The 20,200-nt window shown below is 42.5% G+C and overlaps 1 protein-coding gene across 4 annotated transcripts in view; it reads left to right on the top strand.

The window, feature by feature from the left end:
• BRWD3 (bromodomain and WD repeat domain containing 3) overlaps window positions 1–20,200 on the top strand; it is a 58,361-nt gene that overhangs the window by 469 nt on the left and 37,692 nt on the right. For 3 of the 4 annotated variants that reach the window (XM_072981074.2, XM_072981075.2, XM_072981073.2), the window contains exons 2-11: window positions 46–104; window positions 267–296; window positions 1,218–1,277; window positions 9,336–9,486; window positions 9,719–9,817; window positions 11,494–11,654; window positions 12,188–12,409; window positions 13,133–13,233; window positions 15,706–15,776; window positions 16,853–16,953. In XM_072981074.2, the coding sequence (XP_072837175.2) occupies window positions 46–104; window positions 267–296; window positions 1,218–1,277; window positions 9,336–9,486; window positions 9,719–9,817; window positions 11,494–11,654; window positions 12,188–12,409; window positions 13,133–13,233; window positions 15,706–15,776; window positions 16,853–16,953 (1,055 nt within the window). Of the gene's footprint in view, window positions 1–45; window positions 105–266; window positions 297–1,217; window positions 1,278–9,335; window positions 9,487–9,718; window positions 9,818–11,493; window positions 11,655–12,187; window positions 12,410–13,132; window positions 13,234–15,705; window positions 15,777–16,852; window positions 16,954–20,200 lie in introns of those variants that run through there. The other variant, XM_072981076.2, reaches the window with a different exon arrangement.

Genomic DNA, 20,200 nt, shown 5'->3' with positions numbered 1-20,200 from the left:
CGGCCCTCCTGTCCCCCTTCTTCTCCTTCTCCTTCTTCTCCTCAGAGCTCTACTACCTGATCGCCCGCTTCCTCCAGTCGGGACCTTGTAAGAAATCCGCCCAGGTAAGAGAAGCAGGAGGACAGTTCCGAGGGAAGGGGCTTCCCTTGGGAGGAGGAGGGTCGCATCCGGAATGAGGGGGGGGGGCTGAGGCTTGGACTTTTTTCCCCTCAGAGCTTGACTGCTCAAAACATTCCCCCCCCCCTCCGTCTCTCTCTTTCTTTCAGGTGTTGGTGGAGGAGCTGGAAGAGCACCAGGTAATGAGCGTCCCCAGCATATGGTTCAAAGGGAGTGGGGTGGTGGTGGATGATGGGGGTGGTGGTGGGACCTGGAAGGGGGGGGGTCGGCCTCAGTCCTCAAAAAAATGACTTTTTTACATTGACAGGGAGGCCTTTGCCCCCCCCCGTTGCCCTCCCCCACACCTCCTGTTATCCCCCCAAAAAATGACTCTTCTTTCAAAATGCCCAGGAGAAATGTCAAACCCCCCCCCAAACAGGAATAAAGAGGGATAGAAGATCTATCATATGCTCATGGATAGGGTCTCCCCCCCATAATAAGGGGGGCTACAAGATCTATAATATACCCGTGATTCCCCCCATAATAAGGAGGGTTCCAAGGTCTATTATATGCCCGTGATTGCCCCCGCCCCCCCAATAATGAGGTCTATAAGAAAGGGACTTCCTCCTCTACCTGTCTTTCCCAAAATTCGTATTACAAACAATGATTTGCTTCCTTAAATGTTTATTTTAAGGACACGGTCTGCTAAAGGGTAAATTAGGGAAGGTGTCCCGGCCCCTTTTTATAAACTTGCACACTGCTGCTTTTTAAAAGGAGGGGGGGATTTTTTTCTCTGCGGGCAGTAGTGGACAGTGAGACTGGGTAGGTTTAGGGATTGGCTTGGGTGGGAGGAAATGCCTCCTCACCTCGGGTAGCAAAGGAGAAGGCCTGCCGGAGAAAGGGCTTCTCTCAGATCCCAAACCAGGGCAGTTTTTCCATGTGCAAAGTTTGGAAAGGGTGCACCTTTATGGTTCATATGTCAGGGTTTGTTTTAGTTTTTTTCCCCCCTTCTGTTCTGGTGGGTGCAGGAGGTCAGTGGGGGGACCTGATGGGGCAGGGGAAAGCTTCCCCGCACGTTTGCAACTAACTATCCTCCCGTTTCCTCCCTTGCCTGGCCCTAGTTGATCCCACGGCGCCTGGATTGGCAGGGCAAGGAGCACCGCAGAAGCTTTGAGGATCTGGTGAGTGTGCCTTTTAAACTTCAGCATTGGGAGGGGGAAGGAAGACGGCCCGTGGCGCAAAGCAGGAAGATCTGGCTGGCACTCAGGCAGCTTCTTTCCTGCTTTCCCTACACTCGGGTGCGGAATATCTGGGCAAAGCCAGGGCGATCTTCCCTGCTCCGATCCAGGCAGCTATTGTGAAGGAACTGGGGAGGGTTATTTGAGGGCACGTACAAGGGGTTTCGGCCCAAGCCAATCACGCTGCGCCTGTCAGGCCTGAGCTCCCTGTTTGCACATGAGAGTAGCTTGCTGATTGGCTGCGGCTTTAAAGATAGGCACTGGGGGAGGACTGTGTTTTTGCTGCATTAGGAAGACAAAATACCCTGCCTTTTCACTGTAGATCAAGTCATATCCAGAATTTGCATAGACAGAAGGGGATGTTTGCTGTACAAATTGGAAGGGATTTGGTTGCTAATGTTCAAATACAAATAGGAACAATCTTAGAGGAGTACCCGAATCATTTGTAGAAACGTAAAGGCTGGATTTGTTTTTATTTGCTTGTGAAATAAGAGTAATAACACCCATTTGCAAAAAAAGCAAAATGAAGAAGCAATAAATGTTCATCTGATATAAATCCTTGAACCCAACTTGATTCCTGTTCACTTTTATCACTGTGCTGATGAAAGAAAATCATGGAGATTGGATTCAGAATGGAGGCATAGAGTGTGAATGCCAGGCACCAGGTGCATTGGTGCAAACTCATTTTGCCTAATAGAAAATACAGGGAATATATAATAGAGGGCCTTTCTGGTTCCGATTCTGAAGGGGGCTGTGCAGGCAAATGCTGAATCATACAGTTTTCAATGCTTGATTGTGATTTGCAATAAAATACTATATCTGCACAATTCAGTTGCTTATGTTGCTGGGTAGCACATTCAGTGCAAGTTCAGCACTCTGGGGTCTTCTGGATCTGACAGAAATTGCAGTTTAATAGTATAATATATGTTTTGTGGTGTGTTTATTTGTTTTTAGTTTTTCATATATATTAACATCAGTGTCTGGAGGTTAATTCTGCCCACCTCCCTAAAAAATTCTGCTTTAGGGTTTTCTTAGGCTTGGTCTGGGGCTTTTGTAGGCATAGCTACCTGGTTTCTACAGTTCCTGCTCCCCCCACCCAACATTTGTAGTTCTGCAGGTCTTGCTTTTCTAGCCTTCACTTTTGCAGCAGTAATTGGTCTACTTATTAGTATTTACTTATGTGCTAGTTTGCAATTCAGCCTGACGTATGATTGCACTGTATTTGTAACTACAGTATATTAAAAATATACAAGGGGGTTACCTTTTTATGTGTATATGTGTGTGTCTATTTAGTTTTTGGAAGTAAATGTCTTCATCTTAAGTCTGTTACTGAAGGTGTGCTGCAAAAGACTGTATTTTTGTGAGGTGCATGGGAGCTTTGGAAAATTCACGCTAGATTTTTCTTTAAGAAATATTTATATTTGTGACTACCAGCTTTGCTGATATAGAGCACCCAGCGTGCATGCTCACCTGTTAACTGGTTTTCCTTCACGTCAAATAGTACTGTTGACAGAGAATATTTGGAAGGATTTGTGATGAATCCCTAGCTCTCAATTTTTTTCTTAACACATAATCTTCAGCACAATAACAATGTGCTGTTGATATTTAGGCACATTGTACTGAGTGGTGGGAACATGGAGTGTTTCCAGTATGCTGTGTTTTTCTTTTGAAATCAGTGGTTTGTATCATTGAAATATGGTACAATACTCATATAACATATGTAACCAAGGAAGAGAAGATCTTTTTAAAGAACTTATGAAAATGACAGAACAAATGAGAGCCAGTTTTTTTTTCAAATGCTGCCTGTTTAACCTGAAAATTAAACTCTAGTAGAAACATGCCAACACAATTAGAACACTGTTAAAACAAATGATGTGAAATTACCTAAACAAATAGATGGTAAGACAAGTAATCTCTTTTCTTAAGTAGAAATTCTTTGTTAATATTTTTAAAATGTTGTAAGCACTGCTTCTCAGAATTTAAGAAAATGCCAGTGTTTTTTAAGGTTGAAATGCTATGTCCAGTTACCCAAGATTATGACCAATGGAAATCCATCAGAATTTCTCCCCCAAAAAGATAAATAGGATCCTGTAAGTCATCAGTATGAGTATTCATGATATCAAAATACTGTTTTCTAATATGTCAAGAAACTTTATTCATTTTTTATTTCATTGATGAACTAGCTTTGCACTAGAAAATAGCACTTAAGGTGGTTTACAAACTTTTTTACTTTTAGCTTGCAGATGAATAAAACCTATAAAACTTTATATTCCTTTTTAGTGTACCACTAGTATTGTTCATCTCGGTCTCTCCTATCTACATAAACAAATGCTCAATGGTTAGTACTTCTGATAGCTATTTTATTGGCAGAACTATTGTACCACAGCTTGTAAGGCAACACAACACTCTTCACAGAATTACCTTAATGTCCTATAGTCTGCAGATATTTGTCTATTCTCCAAGAGAAGACAAATACAGAAACCAATGAGTGAGAAGTTGAATGCATGTAGTTATAGTTGGTTTCAAATGTCAATTCTACAATCTACTTTTTTCTTTTCAAAAATAAGACAGCAGTTCTTAAACTTTCACCAGATATATACTTGAAAATTTATTGCAGTAAGGTGTTCTGTGAGGGTTCAACTTTGGGCTCCTCCCTTTGTGAAAAGAAATCAGGAGATTTTTGTTGTTTAGAAACAGGTGTGATATTTATTGGTGTACTCAACAAATAACCTGTCTCAATGAAATGGTTCCAATGGCTTCCATTTGTTGTCCAAGAATGGGTTCCTTTCACCAGATTTCCACGGACCCGGCCAATCCGCTGAGAAATTTGGGTTCACTGTCTGTCCTGCTTCACCTTCCATCAGCGGCACGGTGTTGTCGGCCCGGCCATCAACCCACACGGGACATCCTTTGGGTTGAGGGTCTTCCAGGGTCCTCCCTGTACCCCTTCTTCCTCATTTCATTCACCTCCATTCTAGCCTCTCTCTTCTCTCTCTCTCTGCTCTCTCCTTCTCTTCTCTCAACTTTCTCCTCCACTCCCTGGCCTCTTCCTCTCCCCAATAAGATGGTCGTGGTGGGATCCCCTTTCTTTTCTATAGTCGGCCTCCTCCTTAGACACTCTCAGTCTTTCCCATGCTCTGGACCATGGATCCTCCATCCAGATCCACTCCCAATCTGGTGGTAACTGCTCTTCCCTCCTCTTTATATCAGCTCTATCTCCAACCTCTTCTTCCGTTCCATTCCCACCATTTCCCCCTGAGTCCCTTCAATGGGTAGCTTTTGTATTCCTCCTTCTCTCTCCTCTGTCCCTCACTGCTCTGTTCTTTTGGGACAGGCTGGGTTTGTACCTCCTCTGCTGTATGCAGGAGGGACAGCAATCCGGTGAGAGGGATACCACTCTCGCCTCCTGTCTCACATGTGCTCATGAACTGCTTGACAAACTTTTGCTCTGCAGACTGAAGTGCATGCATAACTTAGATTTAATAAAATGATACTGTAATTTAGACATGTTCTCCAGGTTGTCTTTAATTGGAGAACACATATACTTTAAATAGCCTTTAACAAGATTTCAGGATCCCCCCCTCCTGCTGTTAAGCGTAGGACTGTGCTACCAGGCACTGTGGTGTACTGTACTGGACAGAGTAACGGACTAGACTCTGGAGAAGAGGGTTCGAATCCCCTGCTCCACCATGGAAACTCACTGGGTAAGTGGAACTTTTAAAGCGACTCTTTAAATATCTCACTTACCTTGAAAGGCCCTTTAGGCTCACCATAAGTTGGTTCCAACCTCGCGGCACAGAACACAACACACACACCAACCTCCATCAGTTTATATCTGTAAACTGAGATGGTGATAGCTGTACTCTGAGCGTGCTATGAATTTTTTAAATGATAGAACTCAAAAGGTTTCCCTGGAATGTGAGAGTTTAGATATGTCCTAAGGACGAGGCTCCCCAAATGTTTGCTGATCAGCAGTGTTGCATGAGTTCCTGCCAAGTAGTATACAGAAAGATTGTGTAACACAACAGATTGTGTACACTCTCCTGCCATTGCCTTGCCTTTTCTCACAATGCAGATTGTTACAGTTTTGACAAAAGGCGGTTTGTCAAATAGGACCAGTACTAGGACGATGATTTTTATAAAGCAGTGTCAGTGTGGTCTGACTTTCCTTAAAAATGGGCTACCCTTTCTCCTTGAAAAATTCCCCTCAAAATGTGACAGGTTAAAGTGCCCTGCTTAGTGACCTGGCTTAGGACCACCATTTCTATAACATGGGTTACAATGCTTGTGCTGGAGAATTATTTTTTTAAAAAAATCAGAATGTTAGTAATGCATCTATTATGATTTGTTAGAACCAAAGAAGCAAGTTAACTGGTCCATCAGGACTCCCAGCAATGTTCAGCTAGTATGTGGGGAAGGATTGTGTGGGAAACTGCTGGAGAAGTGTTATAGCAGAGATTTGCACATGCCTATTTGTGTGATAAGGACCCATTTCTTCTGATTGAGTAACTCTCCAGAACTATCTTTCGTTGCCCTGGGAGGTATGAGCCAGTGAACTTTTGGATTGGGTTTTGTGGACTTATCTGCCAGAGTGATAAAAGATCTGTACCTCATTGGCAGGCCTTTGTACTTCTGTGAATCAGTGAGTTCCTCCAAAATCTGTAGGTCTGTCTGAAAACAATTGCCAAGATTGCCTTTAATGTTTACTCAAGATGCACTGATGACATATTTCAGTTAAACCTTTCCATATGCAGTAGCATCTCGGTTTATGAACGCCTCAGTTAACGTAATTTTTGGTTTATGAATGGAAAGCCATTGAAAATAATGGCTCGGTTTACTTTTTTTTCCCACAGTACAAAGGAAGTTCCTCCAGGATGCATTGTGCCTGGAGATTTATAGTGCCGCCCTAGTTCCTGTGGCAAACCGTGTTTCGGTTTACAAATTTTTTGCATTCCGTAACTTTCCAGAGAACGCATTAAATTCGTAAACCAAGGTACTACTGTATGATTAGCCACTAAACAATTCCCGGTTCATCTTGGAGGTGCAAAGAGGCAGTCAGAGCTGCTCTTACATCTTAAAGTAAATGGCATTATTTGGGCCAAGATTTGCACAAATATTTTCATTCTCATATCTTCCCCAGGTTGAACAGAATTTTGTTTTAGATTAGCGATGGAGTAAAGGTAGTCCTGCAGATAAGGTTATGCTGCAGTTTCTGTTACTCCTCAGCATAAACAATGCTGGCTAGAACTGATGGGACTTAGAATCCAACAAAATCTGGGTAGCCATACATTTGATCAAGCTCAAATACATATTTACAGTTGTGATTTCCCTCCTCCCAATCCTACAAACTACTGGGAATCAAATACTGGTGTCTTGCCAGCCAAAACCTAAGTATGCAATACGATGCCATGCATTGCAAAAGTAAGCCTGCTAAGTTCAGTAGGTCTTACAATCAAGTTGGTTAATAAAACCTTATGTACCTCTTTTCAAGCTGATGGTGCCTCGAGTAATATTCAGTGCTTAAAACACATCATAAAATAGAGCGCCATAAATCAGAACAGCAAGCTTTAATATTAGTCTCTCCAAAACCAAAAGGAGAAGACAAACAGCAGGTCCGGAATCACTGCTAAAAACAATTCTCTTGAAAAATGTGGCTGAAGAAAACTTTTCACTGGTGATGTGTAAGAAGCAAGCAAAGAGACAGATATACCTCTAGGAGAGGGACCCATAGTAAAGTACAAAACAGATGGCAGATTTATTCTTTTGATTGCTAACTTCAGCGAACAAGATACATCATATACATTGACTCACCTGTGTTTACAGATAACCTCATCTGGCCAGTCAGTGTCATTTTTTCTGTAATACAGAAGTAAATGGATGTTTCCATTGGAATTTTCAGTGTGGAAAACAACAGTGTGTGTGGATGTCTTCAAATAAGACACCAAACGGGATCTGTCTTAAGAATAAAAACAAAACAAAACCCAACTTGGCAGCGGCAAGATTGAGTTTTATCGTAGACCTCTGTAGGTATCACACACCTCAGCGGAGGTGATGAAGCCCCAGTGGCTTAAAACTGATCATATTCCTCAAAGCTGTTAGCACAGACGCCTTCTGGGCTAGTGTATTAAGAAGGCAGTGCCCAATAAAGACGGTGACAAACCACAGCTCCTGTGGCCCAGCTGCAACAAGCAGTGATTTGAACCCAGGTCTCGTGAGTCTTCCCTCTTTTGATTATCTGCTCTAGCCTCTGCATTTGCATTAATAGTGTTGCTGGACAGAGTCTTGCAAGGATTGCACAGTGAAAAGCTCAAATTACATGGTTGTTCTGTCTGTCACATGCTTAGACATCCAAGTCACACACTCTTCAGCTCACCTGGGCAGGTGACAAATTCTCAGAAAGTTGTGAAAAGCCACTGGTGCATTTTTCTTGCAAGTGCAATATGGTGGCAGTAGGTTTCTGGCCCATGTTTCATATATAGCTTCTCCCAAAAGTGTTGGCCCCTGGCGGAACAATACCAGATCTTTGTGTTAAACTGCCTGCCTGAGCGTTTGGTCCCCCCCCCCCCCCCCCCGTTTCTCTTTCTCTGCAGCTGTTTTTACGAATCAAAAAAGCTTTTTTGTTGCTGCCTTATCTTTAGCAGGGTGTTTGCCAAACTGAAGTCTCCTGATGTTTGTTCATTAACACCTGCATGCCAGAATCAAGGGGCTTTTAGTTTACAGATGGCTCCTCTCTTTGTGGGTGATTGAGCAGAAGTTTTAGGACTTCCTGTTGAGCAAAATACCAAGTGTGAGAAACAATCCTGTTGGTTTACCTTTGTAACTGGTTCGAAGGAACTACTGATGTGTAGCAGTTTATTGGTTCTATCCCAGACTTGTACTATGGATGGCTCCAGTCTCAGATGTAGCTTTCCTTTGAAAAGCCAGAAACACACATGCAAAAGGGAGCTGGTGTGTTTTTGTCCTGTTTCTGGCTTCTGCGCCCACATCTGGGTGGCTGCTGTTGTCAACACACTGGGACCCAGCAAGACTGGTCTTAGGTTCTTACAGTGAGTCGGCAGTAAAGAGTTGTCTCGAGGTCTAACAATGACAACAGTACAAATCAGTTCACAGCCTTTCATGTTTCCTTCTAACCTGTTCCGGAACATTTGTCTGTGAGCACCATCATTTTTTAAAAAAGGAGGGGTTTATAGAATGTGGGATTCTGATGTGATTAATTTATGGAACTCCCCGCCACAAGATGTGGCGGTGGCCATTCATTTAAGTGGCTTTAAAAGGGCCCAGGCAAACCTGTGGAATGGTCTGTTGCTATTCATCATCATCACAACTGAAATGAACCTGTTCAGTGGGCTCAAACAGTGTGTGTCTATTTATATCCTGTTTATTGGTCTCCCCGAGGTATGTGGCTGGCCATGGGAAACACTGGGTGACTGGTCAGGTCCAATAAGACTCTTCTTATATTCTTAGTTGTGGTTGGAAATTCAAGTCTTTCTAACTAGATTTTCTAGCATTACTGTCCTTTTTAAATTGGTTGTGCTCACAGCAGCATGAAGAAATGTGAGAGCAAGCCCTTGGACCTATGTGGAGACTGTTATATTGCCCCAAACGCACGGAATACACACCTGAATCCATGAGATTCAGGAGGTCTATGTGTGGCCATTGCTGTGTGTACAACACTCTGGATGAAGATGTCTGGGCTAGGATTTTCTTCTTCTTCTCTTCAAAGAACCACACGTTGAGGTAGCTTACACATTTTGGATGCGGATCATTCCATCATCTGTTTGAGTTCGAAGATGCTTCAATGGCTCTGTTGCTTCAGCTTCTACCATTCAGTATTTTTAAGTGTCTGTGCTAGGCAAGGATGGAGAGTCCTCTCTTCCTTCTGTACTGCACTTAAGGAGGAGAGTGGGACTTGTCCCTCTATAAAAATGAAAAAAGTCCTTTCCTGCCCGTACAAACAAAGCAAGAATCTAAAAAGTTTGTATCTTTATGTTTTGAATGCAGGTGGCAGCCAACGCTCACATTCCTCCAGATTACCTTCTCAAAATCTGTGAGCGGCTTGGACCGCTCTTGGACAAGGAGATTCCGCAGAGCGTACTTGGGGTGCAGACCTTACTGGGTGTAGGACGTCAGTCCTTGCTGAGAGCAGCCAAAGGTAAGATCTGTGGCCTTAGGAAACCAGCATTTTATTTTAGTTCATGTTTGTCCAGAGCCCTGACGGGTAGCTTCCCGGGTCAAGATTTGCCACCCTGTGGCTGAATAATTTTGGGCAGGGTTGGAGAAGGTTTGGAGGTCTGAGTGGGTGAGCTCTCTGGGTCTCCTGCGGCCCACTTTGGTTTAAGAAAAATAAATAAATTCCACCAGCTTCAAAATCTTGTTTTGCACAGATTGTAGGCACACAGCATGGAAGGGATCGGCGTTTGCCGCGCTCCACAGAGGCAGGCCTCCCGAACTACCTGTAAACTATGGGAAGCCACCAAATGTGGGTAAGGAAAAATTCCCTGACGTGTGTTCAAATATCCATTTTGATTTAATATTAATGTGTTGACCGTTTGAACTGGATTTGTTTTTTTTTCTCCAGCCCAATCAAAAATTGATTTAACTGCTTGGCCAAAAAATCACTGCTGCTAAACAGACTGTTTTTGTTACTCTGCCCCATGACTTGTCGCAGGCCATGCCATACTGGACGAATGTCAGAGCTCTCAAGATGTTGCTCAGTCCTCCGGCTGTACATAGCTTTGGTGTCCCTAATACCCTTTTTCAATTTAGCTCTGACCTCTCTATACTGTAGCACATCACCAGAATGAAAAGCAGCATTTCTGGCTTTTAGTAAAAGGCATACTTCTCTATTTAGCCGAGGCTAAAATGTGATCTAGAGTCTCTCAAATTCTCTCAAATGTCATCTAGAGTCTCTCAAATTCCAAAGCAAGATTATCCATTCACCCAGCTTGCCTGTCTGGTATTGAATTATTCTTTAGTGCTTTGCACTAATTGGGCAGCATGAAAGTTGGATGGATGGATGGATGGATGGATGGATGGATGAATGAATGAATGAATGAATGAATGAATGAATGAATGAATGAATGAATGAATGAATGAACGAATTTACTTTATATTTTGGGAAGGAACATCCTGATGGCTAAATAAGGCAATGAATCAAATCCTGACTGTGTTCACAAAACTTCCTCTGCATCCAAAAAGGCATATTTAAAGATGTAGTATTAGAAGAGATAGTCGTGTTAGTCTGTGCAAGCATATCAGGCAAAATCCAAATATTTTTGTTTGTTTGGATTTTGCCAGATAAATATAAAGATGAAATTGTGAGAATAGTGAACCACTTGTGATTTCAGAGAGCAAAAGCTGAGGCAGCAGTGAAAGGGGAATTTAAATCTCTGTTTATCAGTTTTTTTAAAAAATCACAGAAACACTACTCTAGGTATTCCTTGTGTGTCAGATCTGGTACAGTCAGTGATGGATTGGGAAGCCTTGCTGAAACATAAAAATACTGATTTAATTTCTATAGAAACTTCTAAAAAGGACTGTAAAAACTGGAGAAGCGAGAGGCTTAACAAAGTATATTGCACTTTATTGCTAAATAGGGTTTCCCTTATTTAGTTCCCAAGATTCTGCCATTGCATAGTACAGATTGGGTGAGCAGATTGTGCCACTCATGTACCTTCTCTGCACATGGTTGTTCCTGACTCCATTGCAACCACTGTCAACCCCTGCACTAAGTTTGGGTTTGCGGTTTAATCATCTAAACAAGGACTCACAGTTGCATCTGGTGGCCTGCCATGCAGACCTCTGCATCAGTGATACCCAACATTTGCCCCTTACCATTGTATAAATTCACAGAATCAAAGAATAATTAAGTTGGAAGGGGGCTATAAGGTCATCAAGTCCAACCCCTGCTCAGTGCAAGAATCCAAATCAAAGCAGATCTGACAGAGGGTTGTCCAGTTTTGTTCTGAATGCCTCCAGGGTTGAGGCACTTGCCGCCACTCGAGGTCATTGGTTCCATGGTTGTCCTGCTCTAACAGTTAATAAGTTTTTCCTGGCGTTTAGCCTAAATCTGGCTTCCTGTGGCTTGAGCCCATTATTGTGTATAATTCAATCAGGACTGTTTACTATTGTGCATTTCCTCCCCCCCCCTCTTTTCCAGTAAATATAATCTGTGCCAGGCCGTTAACAGGATATGGACGTTTCAGCCATTTGTTCCCATCCTCCTTCTATCAGCACATCAAGATGCACAAGAGGATTCTGGGGCATTTATCCTCTGTATATTGTGTAGCATTTGATCGCAGCGGGAGACGAATTTTCACAGTGAGTTGAGCAATCATGAAATATTACAAACCAGGGGAAGATATGGGAGGTGGTTGTTTAAGTGTTGTTTTTGAAAAGAAAAAAGAGGCCTTTAAGAAGAAGATGCAACTATTTAACTAATGTTTTTAGTCAATACACTTGACTTGCCACTTTTTCAAGAGAGGTGTTGTCTAGTGGTCTTCGCTTGGTTATTTTGGGAGTACAAAAGAAGAAGAAAAACAAAGAGATATATTAGTTTGTATATTATAAACAACCTCACTTCCCTGTTTATAAGAAAGTATGTAGCCCATCCAGTGAAGAAGATAGGAAAAGGCTGATCCTATCCGTGGAGTCCTTCCTCTTAATTCTCAACAGTGCCCATCTAGGGGCCTCTGGAAGTCCACCAGCAGGGCATCAAGGCAGGGGCAAGCAAGCGTGTAGGACAAAAAACAGAAATATGGTCTGACTCTCTCTCTCGGCTCATAATGGGGGAAAAGAAAAGTGGCCCTTCTGCATGTTACACTTTGGACGGTGTTTTTTGTGTGAAACATTAGGGCTCAGATGATTGCTTGGTGAAAATTTGGGCTACAGATAACGGACGTTTGCTCGCGACTCTCCGAGGACATTCGGCTGAAATTTCCGACATGGCTGTTAGTTACGAGAACACCCTCCTTGCTGCAGGGAGCTGCGACAAGGTAGTCAGAGTCTGGTGTCTTCGGACTTGTGCACCCGTGGCCGTGCTGCTGGGCCACTCGGCTTCCATTACTTCCATACAGGTAAGTCCAGCAAACGTGTAGGGAATTTTTGCTTGCTTGCTTGCTTGCTTGTTTTGGCAGTGGGGAGGTGCTTTTGATTAACGGAGACACAACATTGCATTTGTTTTTGCCTTAAGTACACCAGGGCTGTGTCTCAAGCTTCTATGCATCAAATGATTTCTTTTTGGGGGGGAAAATCCACACTTATTTATTTAACTTTATATACTATCCCATTAGTGCAGTGTCCTATTCTGGACCTTTCATGACAAATAGAATAGCAAGATAGATAACAAAAATGCCTGTGTTGACCACCTTCAAGGCATAGGGTTGCATAGGAGACACAGCGGGGCAGGCCAAAGTTTTTGTACAGGAACATTGATTGGACCCTTTCCACGGAACTGTGGAAGGCAGGCACCCAGATGGGGACACCATGAAGAAGCTGTGCTGCTTATTTGGCATTAAAAAATCTGTAGTGCAGTGGGGATGTCTGAGTGGCCCCAAGCACGATGGGCGCATAAGATAGCCTGCGGTGAAAGCTTTGCTGACTTAATCGCTGTCTCCCGGTGACTCCACCAGGTGTGTCTATAACACCCAAATACTTAAACTCTCTGACCTGTTGGGTAGTGTTGCCATTAAGTTCCAGTGTAGCATACACATAGCAGAACGGCCGATTATGTTATAAAGCTAGGCCAGTGCGATAGCATTACAAAGTGCATTTATGGTGTCTCCCTTTTCAATCTGTAGTTTTCTCCAGCAAGAAAAGGAACAACTCGATACCTCACCTCTACAGGTGCTGATGGGACGATCTGCTTCTGGCAGTGGCATTTAAATACAATGAAATTTAAGTAGGTACAATTTGATTTCTTCCTTTTACTCTGTTCCATCCCTGGAACAGGTCATTTAACTCGGTGGTTCCCAAACTGAGCGTCAACCCAGCCCCGTGTGTGTGTGTGTGCAGAAACTTTTGATCCTTTGCCGTCACCTCCCTCTTCCTTCATGCTGGCTGGGATCCTGCCTAATGCCCTGCCCGTTCCCAGGCACAGGCCCCAGGGTGAGACATGCCCTGTCCCTGGATGCCCACCTGCATGAGAGAAGAAGAGGCAGAGGCAGCAGTGGTGGTGTCCCTTTTGCCCTGGGGAGGGGGGGGCCCTGGGATGGAGTCAAGGAAGCTGCAACTTTAAAAAGTTTGGGAGCCTCTGGTTTTAACTCTTAGATCAACTTAGTGGGAGAAGTCCAATTGTTTGTGAAGAGTCCCTGGAAGAGACAAGAATGCTAGGAAAAACTGAAGGCATTGGGAAAAGAAGGCAACCGAGGTCAAAGGCTGGATTGACTCAGTAAAAGAAGGCACAGCCTTTAGTTTGCAAGATGTGGATTTTCCTTAGGTGGGCTTCCTTTAGTTGGGACCAACAATTGAACTCAGCCCATTATGTTTCCCCTTATGGCCTAGCTGCTGCTGTGCTCTAAAGAGGTCTAACTTAACTCTTGGTAACTGCTTACCTTGGGCCATTGTGTGAGTATGGTAATATTGGAAACAAGGTGATAAAAGGTAGCCGTTGATAACTCCATTTATAGAAAAGCCAATCAGGGAATAGGTTTGTTTAGTTTCTCTTCACCTTGAAGCGTGATGGTTTAGAGGGTGCCATGAAACTGTTCCATTGATTTTTTTAAAAAGTACTGTATATGTGCAATAATATATGGTAACTTAATTTATAATACATATTAATATGGGATTATTGGGTTGGTGTGTATCTTTTTTTTTTAAACAAAGCTGTAGAAACCCTTGACTAATTAATTAAAAAGGTCTGTCCACAAATTGTTATGTGTACCAAAAGGGAGTTTGTACCCTTATTTAATAGATGTATTATATTAGTTTTATTTGGATCAAGTGATTGGTCCATTTAGTCCAGTAGTGTTTACACTAGGGGAAAGTTGGTTTTTAAATTCTGAAGCAGAGATGATTCACCGCTATTATTACTAATGATTCTCTTAACTTGGTGATATTTGCATATTCATATACCATTTTTGTAGGACGTTCACTCTGATGCTCTCAAGCCACAGCTCTCTGAAATGAGTGAATGGTTAACACGAGCTGCTTTTTCATATCTAGTTATTTTGCATTGGCCGGTGTGTGAGTAAGAAACGCATCACTTGCCACAGTTAATCTCAGATAATTGATTATGTATTGGGAGAGCATCTTAGTTGCACAGATGGTGTCTGTCCACATATATGATCATGGTGCACCCAGCACCTCATCTGTTAGATCCAATTAGCCACAGCAATAGGATTCTGACCATTTTGTATTGCAATTGCTGTTCACATGCTTAATTTTCTTGCACAGTTATTCAAACTTCGCCAGATTAATTCAGTTATAGGAATGGGTTTCTACCAGTATTAGGGAAGGAATTTTTTCTTTGTGAGCTTCCTTATAATTCAAAGCTTTGGGCAGGAGCAAAAACATGTGTTTTGCCTTTCCAAAATGTGTACCTTCTCAGTTTTAAACACTTGCATTCAAGAACTTGTTTCCGCTTGATTGGAGATACATAATCTTCAAGTGGTTTGATTCCAAATGGATTTAGTTGAATTTAAATAAATTTTAAATGTTGACAGGTGGCAAACTAGCAGCTTGTCAGTTTTTTTCTTTTGAAACGTGTTGATAACAATATGAAAAGATTGTTTTCCCATGTTGTTGGTGTTAGAAATATTTAAGGTACCAGTAACAAAAAGACTGTTTTCTTTAATTTTGTTTAATTTCTGGGATCTCACATTGGTAACCATGTTTCCAACACCTGTTGCAAAAAAAATATTTCCTACTAGGCTACAGTGGTCCTTGCACCACATAAAGTGATGTGCAGTGGTGCCTCGCTTAACGGGCGCTCCATTTGACAACGAAATCGCTAGATGTTGATGCTTTTGCGATCGCAAAAGCAATCGCAAAACGATGTTCCCTATGGGGGAATTTCGCTTTGCGATGATCGGTTCCCTGCTTCGGGAACCAATCATCGCAAAGCGATGATTTTCGACCAGCTAATTGGCGGTTTTCAAAATGGCCACAGGGTAAACAAAATGGCTGCCCTCCGCTCTTTTCTGGCATGGATTCCTCGCTGCACAGGCAGCGAAAATGGCCGCACTATGGAGGATCTTCGCTGAACGGTGAGTTTCAAGCCCCTAAGAACGCATTAATCGGGTTTTAATGCGTTTCTATGGGCTTTTTAAAATCGCATTACGACGTTTTCGTTTTATAGCTATTTCGCTGGAGCAAATTAATGTCGTAATGCAAGGCACCACTGTAATTTCAATGCTGTATATTTGCATTTTAGGGATCGGCCCATCAAATTTGCTGAGAGGTCAAGACCTGGTGTTCAGATATCATGTTCATCTTTCAGCTCTGGTATGTACATGTTTTCCAGTAATGGAAATTATCTAGCCTTCATAAATATTTTATACATAAGAAATCTTCACCACCCCCATTTATGAAGATATTTCAGTATTTATTTTTTTAAAAAAAAACCCAGCACATAGCTGAGATTTCTGGGGGAAAGGCAGGCTTCTGAAAAAATTCTACTCAAAACCATTATTAATTGACAAAAACATCTAGTAAGTGGTTGAAATCAATTTGTTTGGCTATTCTTGGGATGGATAGTAGATGAAAATTCAGCTTCAGGCAAAATAGAGAGGCATTACCTTTTTGCAGTGCTCTCATACTAAATCCATCAGTCCTGATTAGCGATGGGCACTTACTGTGGTTCAGCCAATCAGGCCTGCAGGTTGCTGCACAGGCCCCCTGGATTCTCCTCCCGTGGACGCCCCATCAGAAGTAACGGCATGGGCTTCTCTGCCCCGCCTCCTCCTCCTGATTGGGTGCCTTCCAGACGTGGCCGGGTATGGGATGGTTGGACTGAATTCCTCCTGGTTTTCATTTTCTTAGTCAAATCAATATAGCAAGGCACTTAACAAATGTTAATGCCATTTCAGAGATTATGACAAATTTGGGAGTGTTCCAATCAGTTCCTCCCAAATTTAGCATCATGGTTCAGTAATGCTGTGGTAAGGGCTTGAATCAAGGTATGCCTCTTACGGTACCCAGTGCTGTGTTGTGGACAGGGTGACCGACTATGGAGACCAGGGTTTGAATCTCCACTTGGCCATGGAAACTCGCTGGGGGAGTGGAACTGGTCAAACCACTTCTTAAATATTTCACCTACCATGAAAGCTCGATTAAGGTGCCTATAAGTTGGTTCTGACTTGATGGCACACAACAAGTCTGTGCCCTTTGAATAACAGAGAACTAAACTGTCATAATCTGCAGACTTTGAATGGGAAAAATCTGTCATATCATTCCTCCGTTTTTGGTTTTTAATTTTAGAACCAGGGGGTTACCATTCGCTTTAGTGTAATAAAGAATTAACAGTTGCTTTGCTTCTTCCCTGCCCATACCTCCCCATCTTTCCCCCTTTTCCTTCTTAGGTGGCATGTTCATTGCAACAGGAAGCACTGACCATGTGATTAGAATATATTACTTGGGCTCTGAATCGCCAGAGAAAATAGCTCAGTTGGAATCTCATACGGTAAGAGCAAAACAGGCAGTGGCTCTTTCGTTCCGAACTTGGAATGGTAGGAAAACAGTGGAGTCTACAGAAAATGGATTGTCCTCATTGACCCAATTTTTTTTATTGACTAGTTCACTTTAAAGTTTTCCTTCCCTCTTCTGTCACTCTCCCCCCCCCCCCAAATTGGACTACTAATCCCAGAATGTCATGGTAAATTGGGGTTGATAGGCTCCAAAATATCTGGAAACTGTCAGGTTGAGGAGGTCTGTTTTTCATAAAGCATGCTGTCTTACGCCCCCATCCCTAAAGGAGGAGACAAAGAACATCTCCAACAGAATGCTGGGTTTATATGGGGCCATTAATATATTTTTTTTTGGACCACGTTCAATTGCATTTCTTTACGAGGACACTCTAGAACAGAGGTGTCAAATTCAATTCATCTTGGGCCACATCGGCATTAGGGTTGCCCTCAAAGGGCCGGTTGTATCTGTAAGACTATATAAATGTATCTACCGTTTATCATATTAAATAGTGACGACTACATTTCCCAAGGTGCTGTACACCGCCCAAGCAGCTGCACTTTCTGACTCTTCGCTGCTTGGAATGCTGGGATTAGAAGTCCCGCTGGGCGGATTCCCAGCATCCTTGCAGAGCATTATGGGTGACGGAGCAAGCACCTGCGTATTGAATACTGCACAGTAGCAGGCAACACAGTGAGGGCCACATGAACAACATGGATTCGGTCCGTGGGCCTTGAGTTTGACACATGTGTACTAGAAGCTATCCTTGAAAGTATGGTCGGAAGTAAAACATCTTCAGCCCTCCCCTACAGTTATTCTGCTCTACAGCTATAAAAGTCACCTCAACTTATTTTTTTTCAGAGCCATCACCTACACATGGCTTCCACACCACTGAAAACACCCATCTCCCATGGATAATTTTGTTTGTGAAATGCCTGTATAAGTTAGCATTTGCCTCTGACTGCATACAGAGAACTAAGCTGGGAGGATTTGCATGGCCCGACCCCCAAATGCTGCGATTTCTGTAGAAGTTTGCAAAGAAACCTTTTTGCAGCATAGTCCATCTTGGGGCTCTTGCAAAGACTAGCAACACTTAAACACCTGGAGCAAGCTCTAGTTTTTTTGTGTAGTAATACAGTTTGTTCTACTACAGTCCTGTGAGCTCTTAGCAGGGAGCAAATATACACATACGCATTTAGGACTGTTCTCTTGCTTCTTGTTTTTGTAGGTGCACTTGTTTTCTTGTTACATTTTTAAATAGTTTTTACATTGTTTCAATTCAGTGCTTGTTTTAAGGTGATAACTTATTTAATTGCATCTCAATGTTGCTTTTTGAAAGCTATATTTGTTTTTAGTGCATATTATGAGTTGGCTTAATTACAATACTGGCAGAAAGGTGGGACACAAATGAATAAAATACATCACCACATTTAGAAATAGCTCTCCACCCCCTTTAGTATTCCAAATGTATGTTTTAATTAATAATATATCAAATATATATTTTTTAAAAGCCTTAAAATCTTACTTGGTAGTATTATATGTTATTAAGTTGCATCCAATTTAAGGCAATCCTAATACAGTTTTCAAGGTATGTGAGATATTCAAGCAGTGGTTTTACTACTGCTGTCCAATGAATTACCAGGATGGGGTTTGAATCCTACCCATCTCACCGCATAGTCTTGTAGCCTATTTGCTATAGAATAAACAGTTCCTTAATTAATTCTTCAAGTATCTAATGCTTATGCAATGATGTATTTTACTCTGGAGGAAAAAGTTAAAACCTTTGCCCTACTTATTCTATTCAAAACAGAAACAGCTAATAGATGATAATATTAAAATATCGTTTTAACCAGAACAGAACAAGCACCGAATTAAAACAAAAGAAAAGAACCCCTAAGAGAACAAGAAAAGCCTGAAAGAAGTGACACTCTGAAGTTTTAGAGAAAATATTTTTGAAAAAAATAATGATCTCTTCTTAGTAATAATGTCTTGCATATGCGGACATTTTCATTTTCTTCAAAAGAAGAGGCCCTTCAGTCTGGCAGGATGATGTGTACCTGAAGTCGTGCACCTGCCAGTGACTGCTAGTTCAAGAGCCATTTTGTTACACATCAAATATTCATACTAACTGACTGAAGTATTTCATGATGAGCAGGAAAAGAGGGCATTGATTTGACAAATCAATAACAAGGCACTCTGTAGCATTATTTGTTTCACCGAGAATTATTACTACATGCAACCACTTGTTTCAATTCTTATTGAAAACATTTTGCTACACACGATAGCAAGGTGTGTTTGTACATTTGTTTCTGATTTTTGACAAGAGGAGTATCCTGGCTCTTATTTTGATAAGACATTTTGACTAAGGGACATGACACTATCAGCCACTGTAATGACTATGTTGATGGATCCGTACCCAGCGCTTTGGGATAGGTTATGGCGAGGAGCATATGTTCCTCTAAGGCAGGGCTTCCCAAGCTTGAGTCCTCAGATATTCTTGGGCGACAGCTCCCAGAAATCCTGGCCGGCACAGCTGGTAGGGAAGGATTCTGGGGGTTGTAGTCCAGGAACATCTGGGGGCCTGCTGCTCTAGTGCAGCCCTCCAGATGTTGCTGAACTGCAAATCCCAGCACTCCTCACTATTGGCTGTGTGGGCTAGGATTGCTGGGAGCTGCAGTTCAGCAACATCTGGAGGGCCACATTTTGCCCAGGTTTGCTCTTTTTGTCTCTCCGTTCTGTGTTTGGCCCAGGAAGGGCATTTCTTCAAAAGGAGAAGTGAATCATTGCCATGTCTTGTTTGGAGAAAAAAATCATGTCCCAGGAGAAGCTTAGAAGCCCTAAAAATCGTCCACAATGCCCCTAAAGGGATGGGGATTGGCTTTCAAAGAGAAACATTTAAAGAAACAGAGAGGGCTGTAGCCACTAGGGTGGTGTTGCACTTTTGCTTTGTGCCTCCAGTAGACCACACTTTGCCCACCCTGATGACAGAATCAGCCAGAGAGGTATTGCGCAAGCCGTATGTCAACGGCTGTTGGAAAAAGCAGTTGTCCAGAGATGAGTTGCAATCTTGACAGGCTGAAAGGCAAAGGGCTGGTGGTCTGTCTAATGTTGACCTTTAGCTATTTATAGCCCCTAGTAGCTCCTCTTTCATCTTAACATAATCATCTTAGAACTGCAGAGCTTGAAGGGACCCTATGGATCATTGGATCATCTCCTGTTAAGGAGGCACAGTGGGGAATCGAACT

This window comes from Pogona vitticeps, chromosome 11 (assembly GCF_051106095.1).
Source record: "Pogona vitticeps strain Pit_001003342236 chromosome 11, PviZW2.1, whole genome shotgun sequence".
NCBI lineage: Eukaryota > Metazoa > Chordata > Lepidosauria > Squamata > Agamidae > Pogona > Pogona vitticeps.
This window is presented reverse-complemented; position numbering and strand designations above follow the sequence as displayed.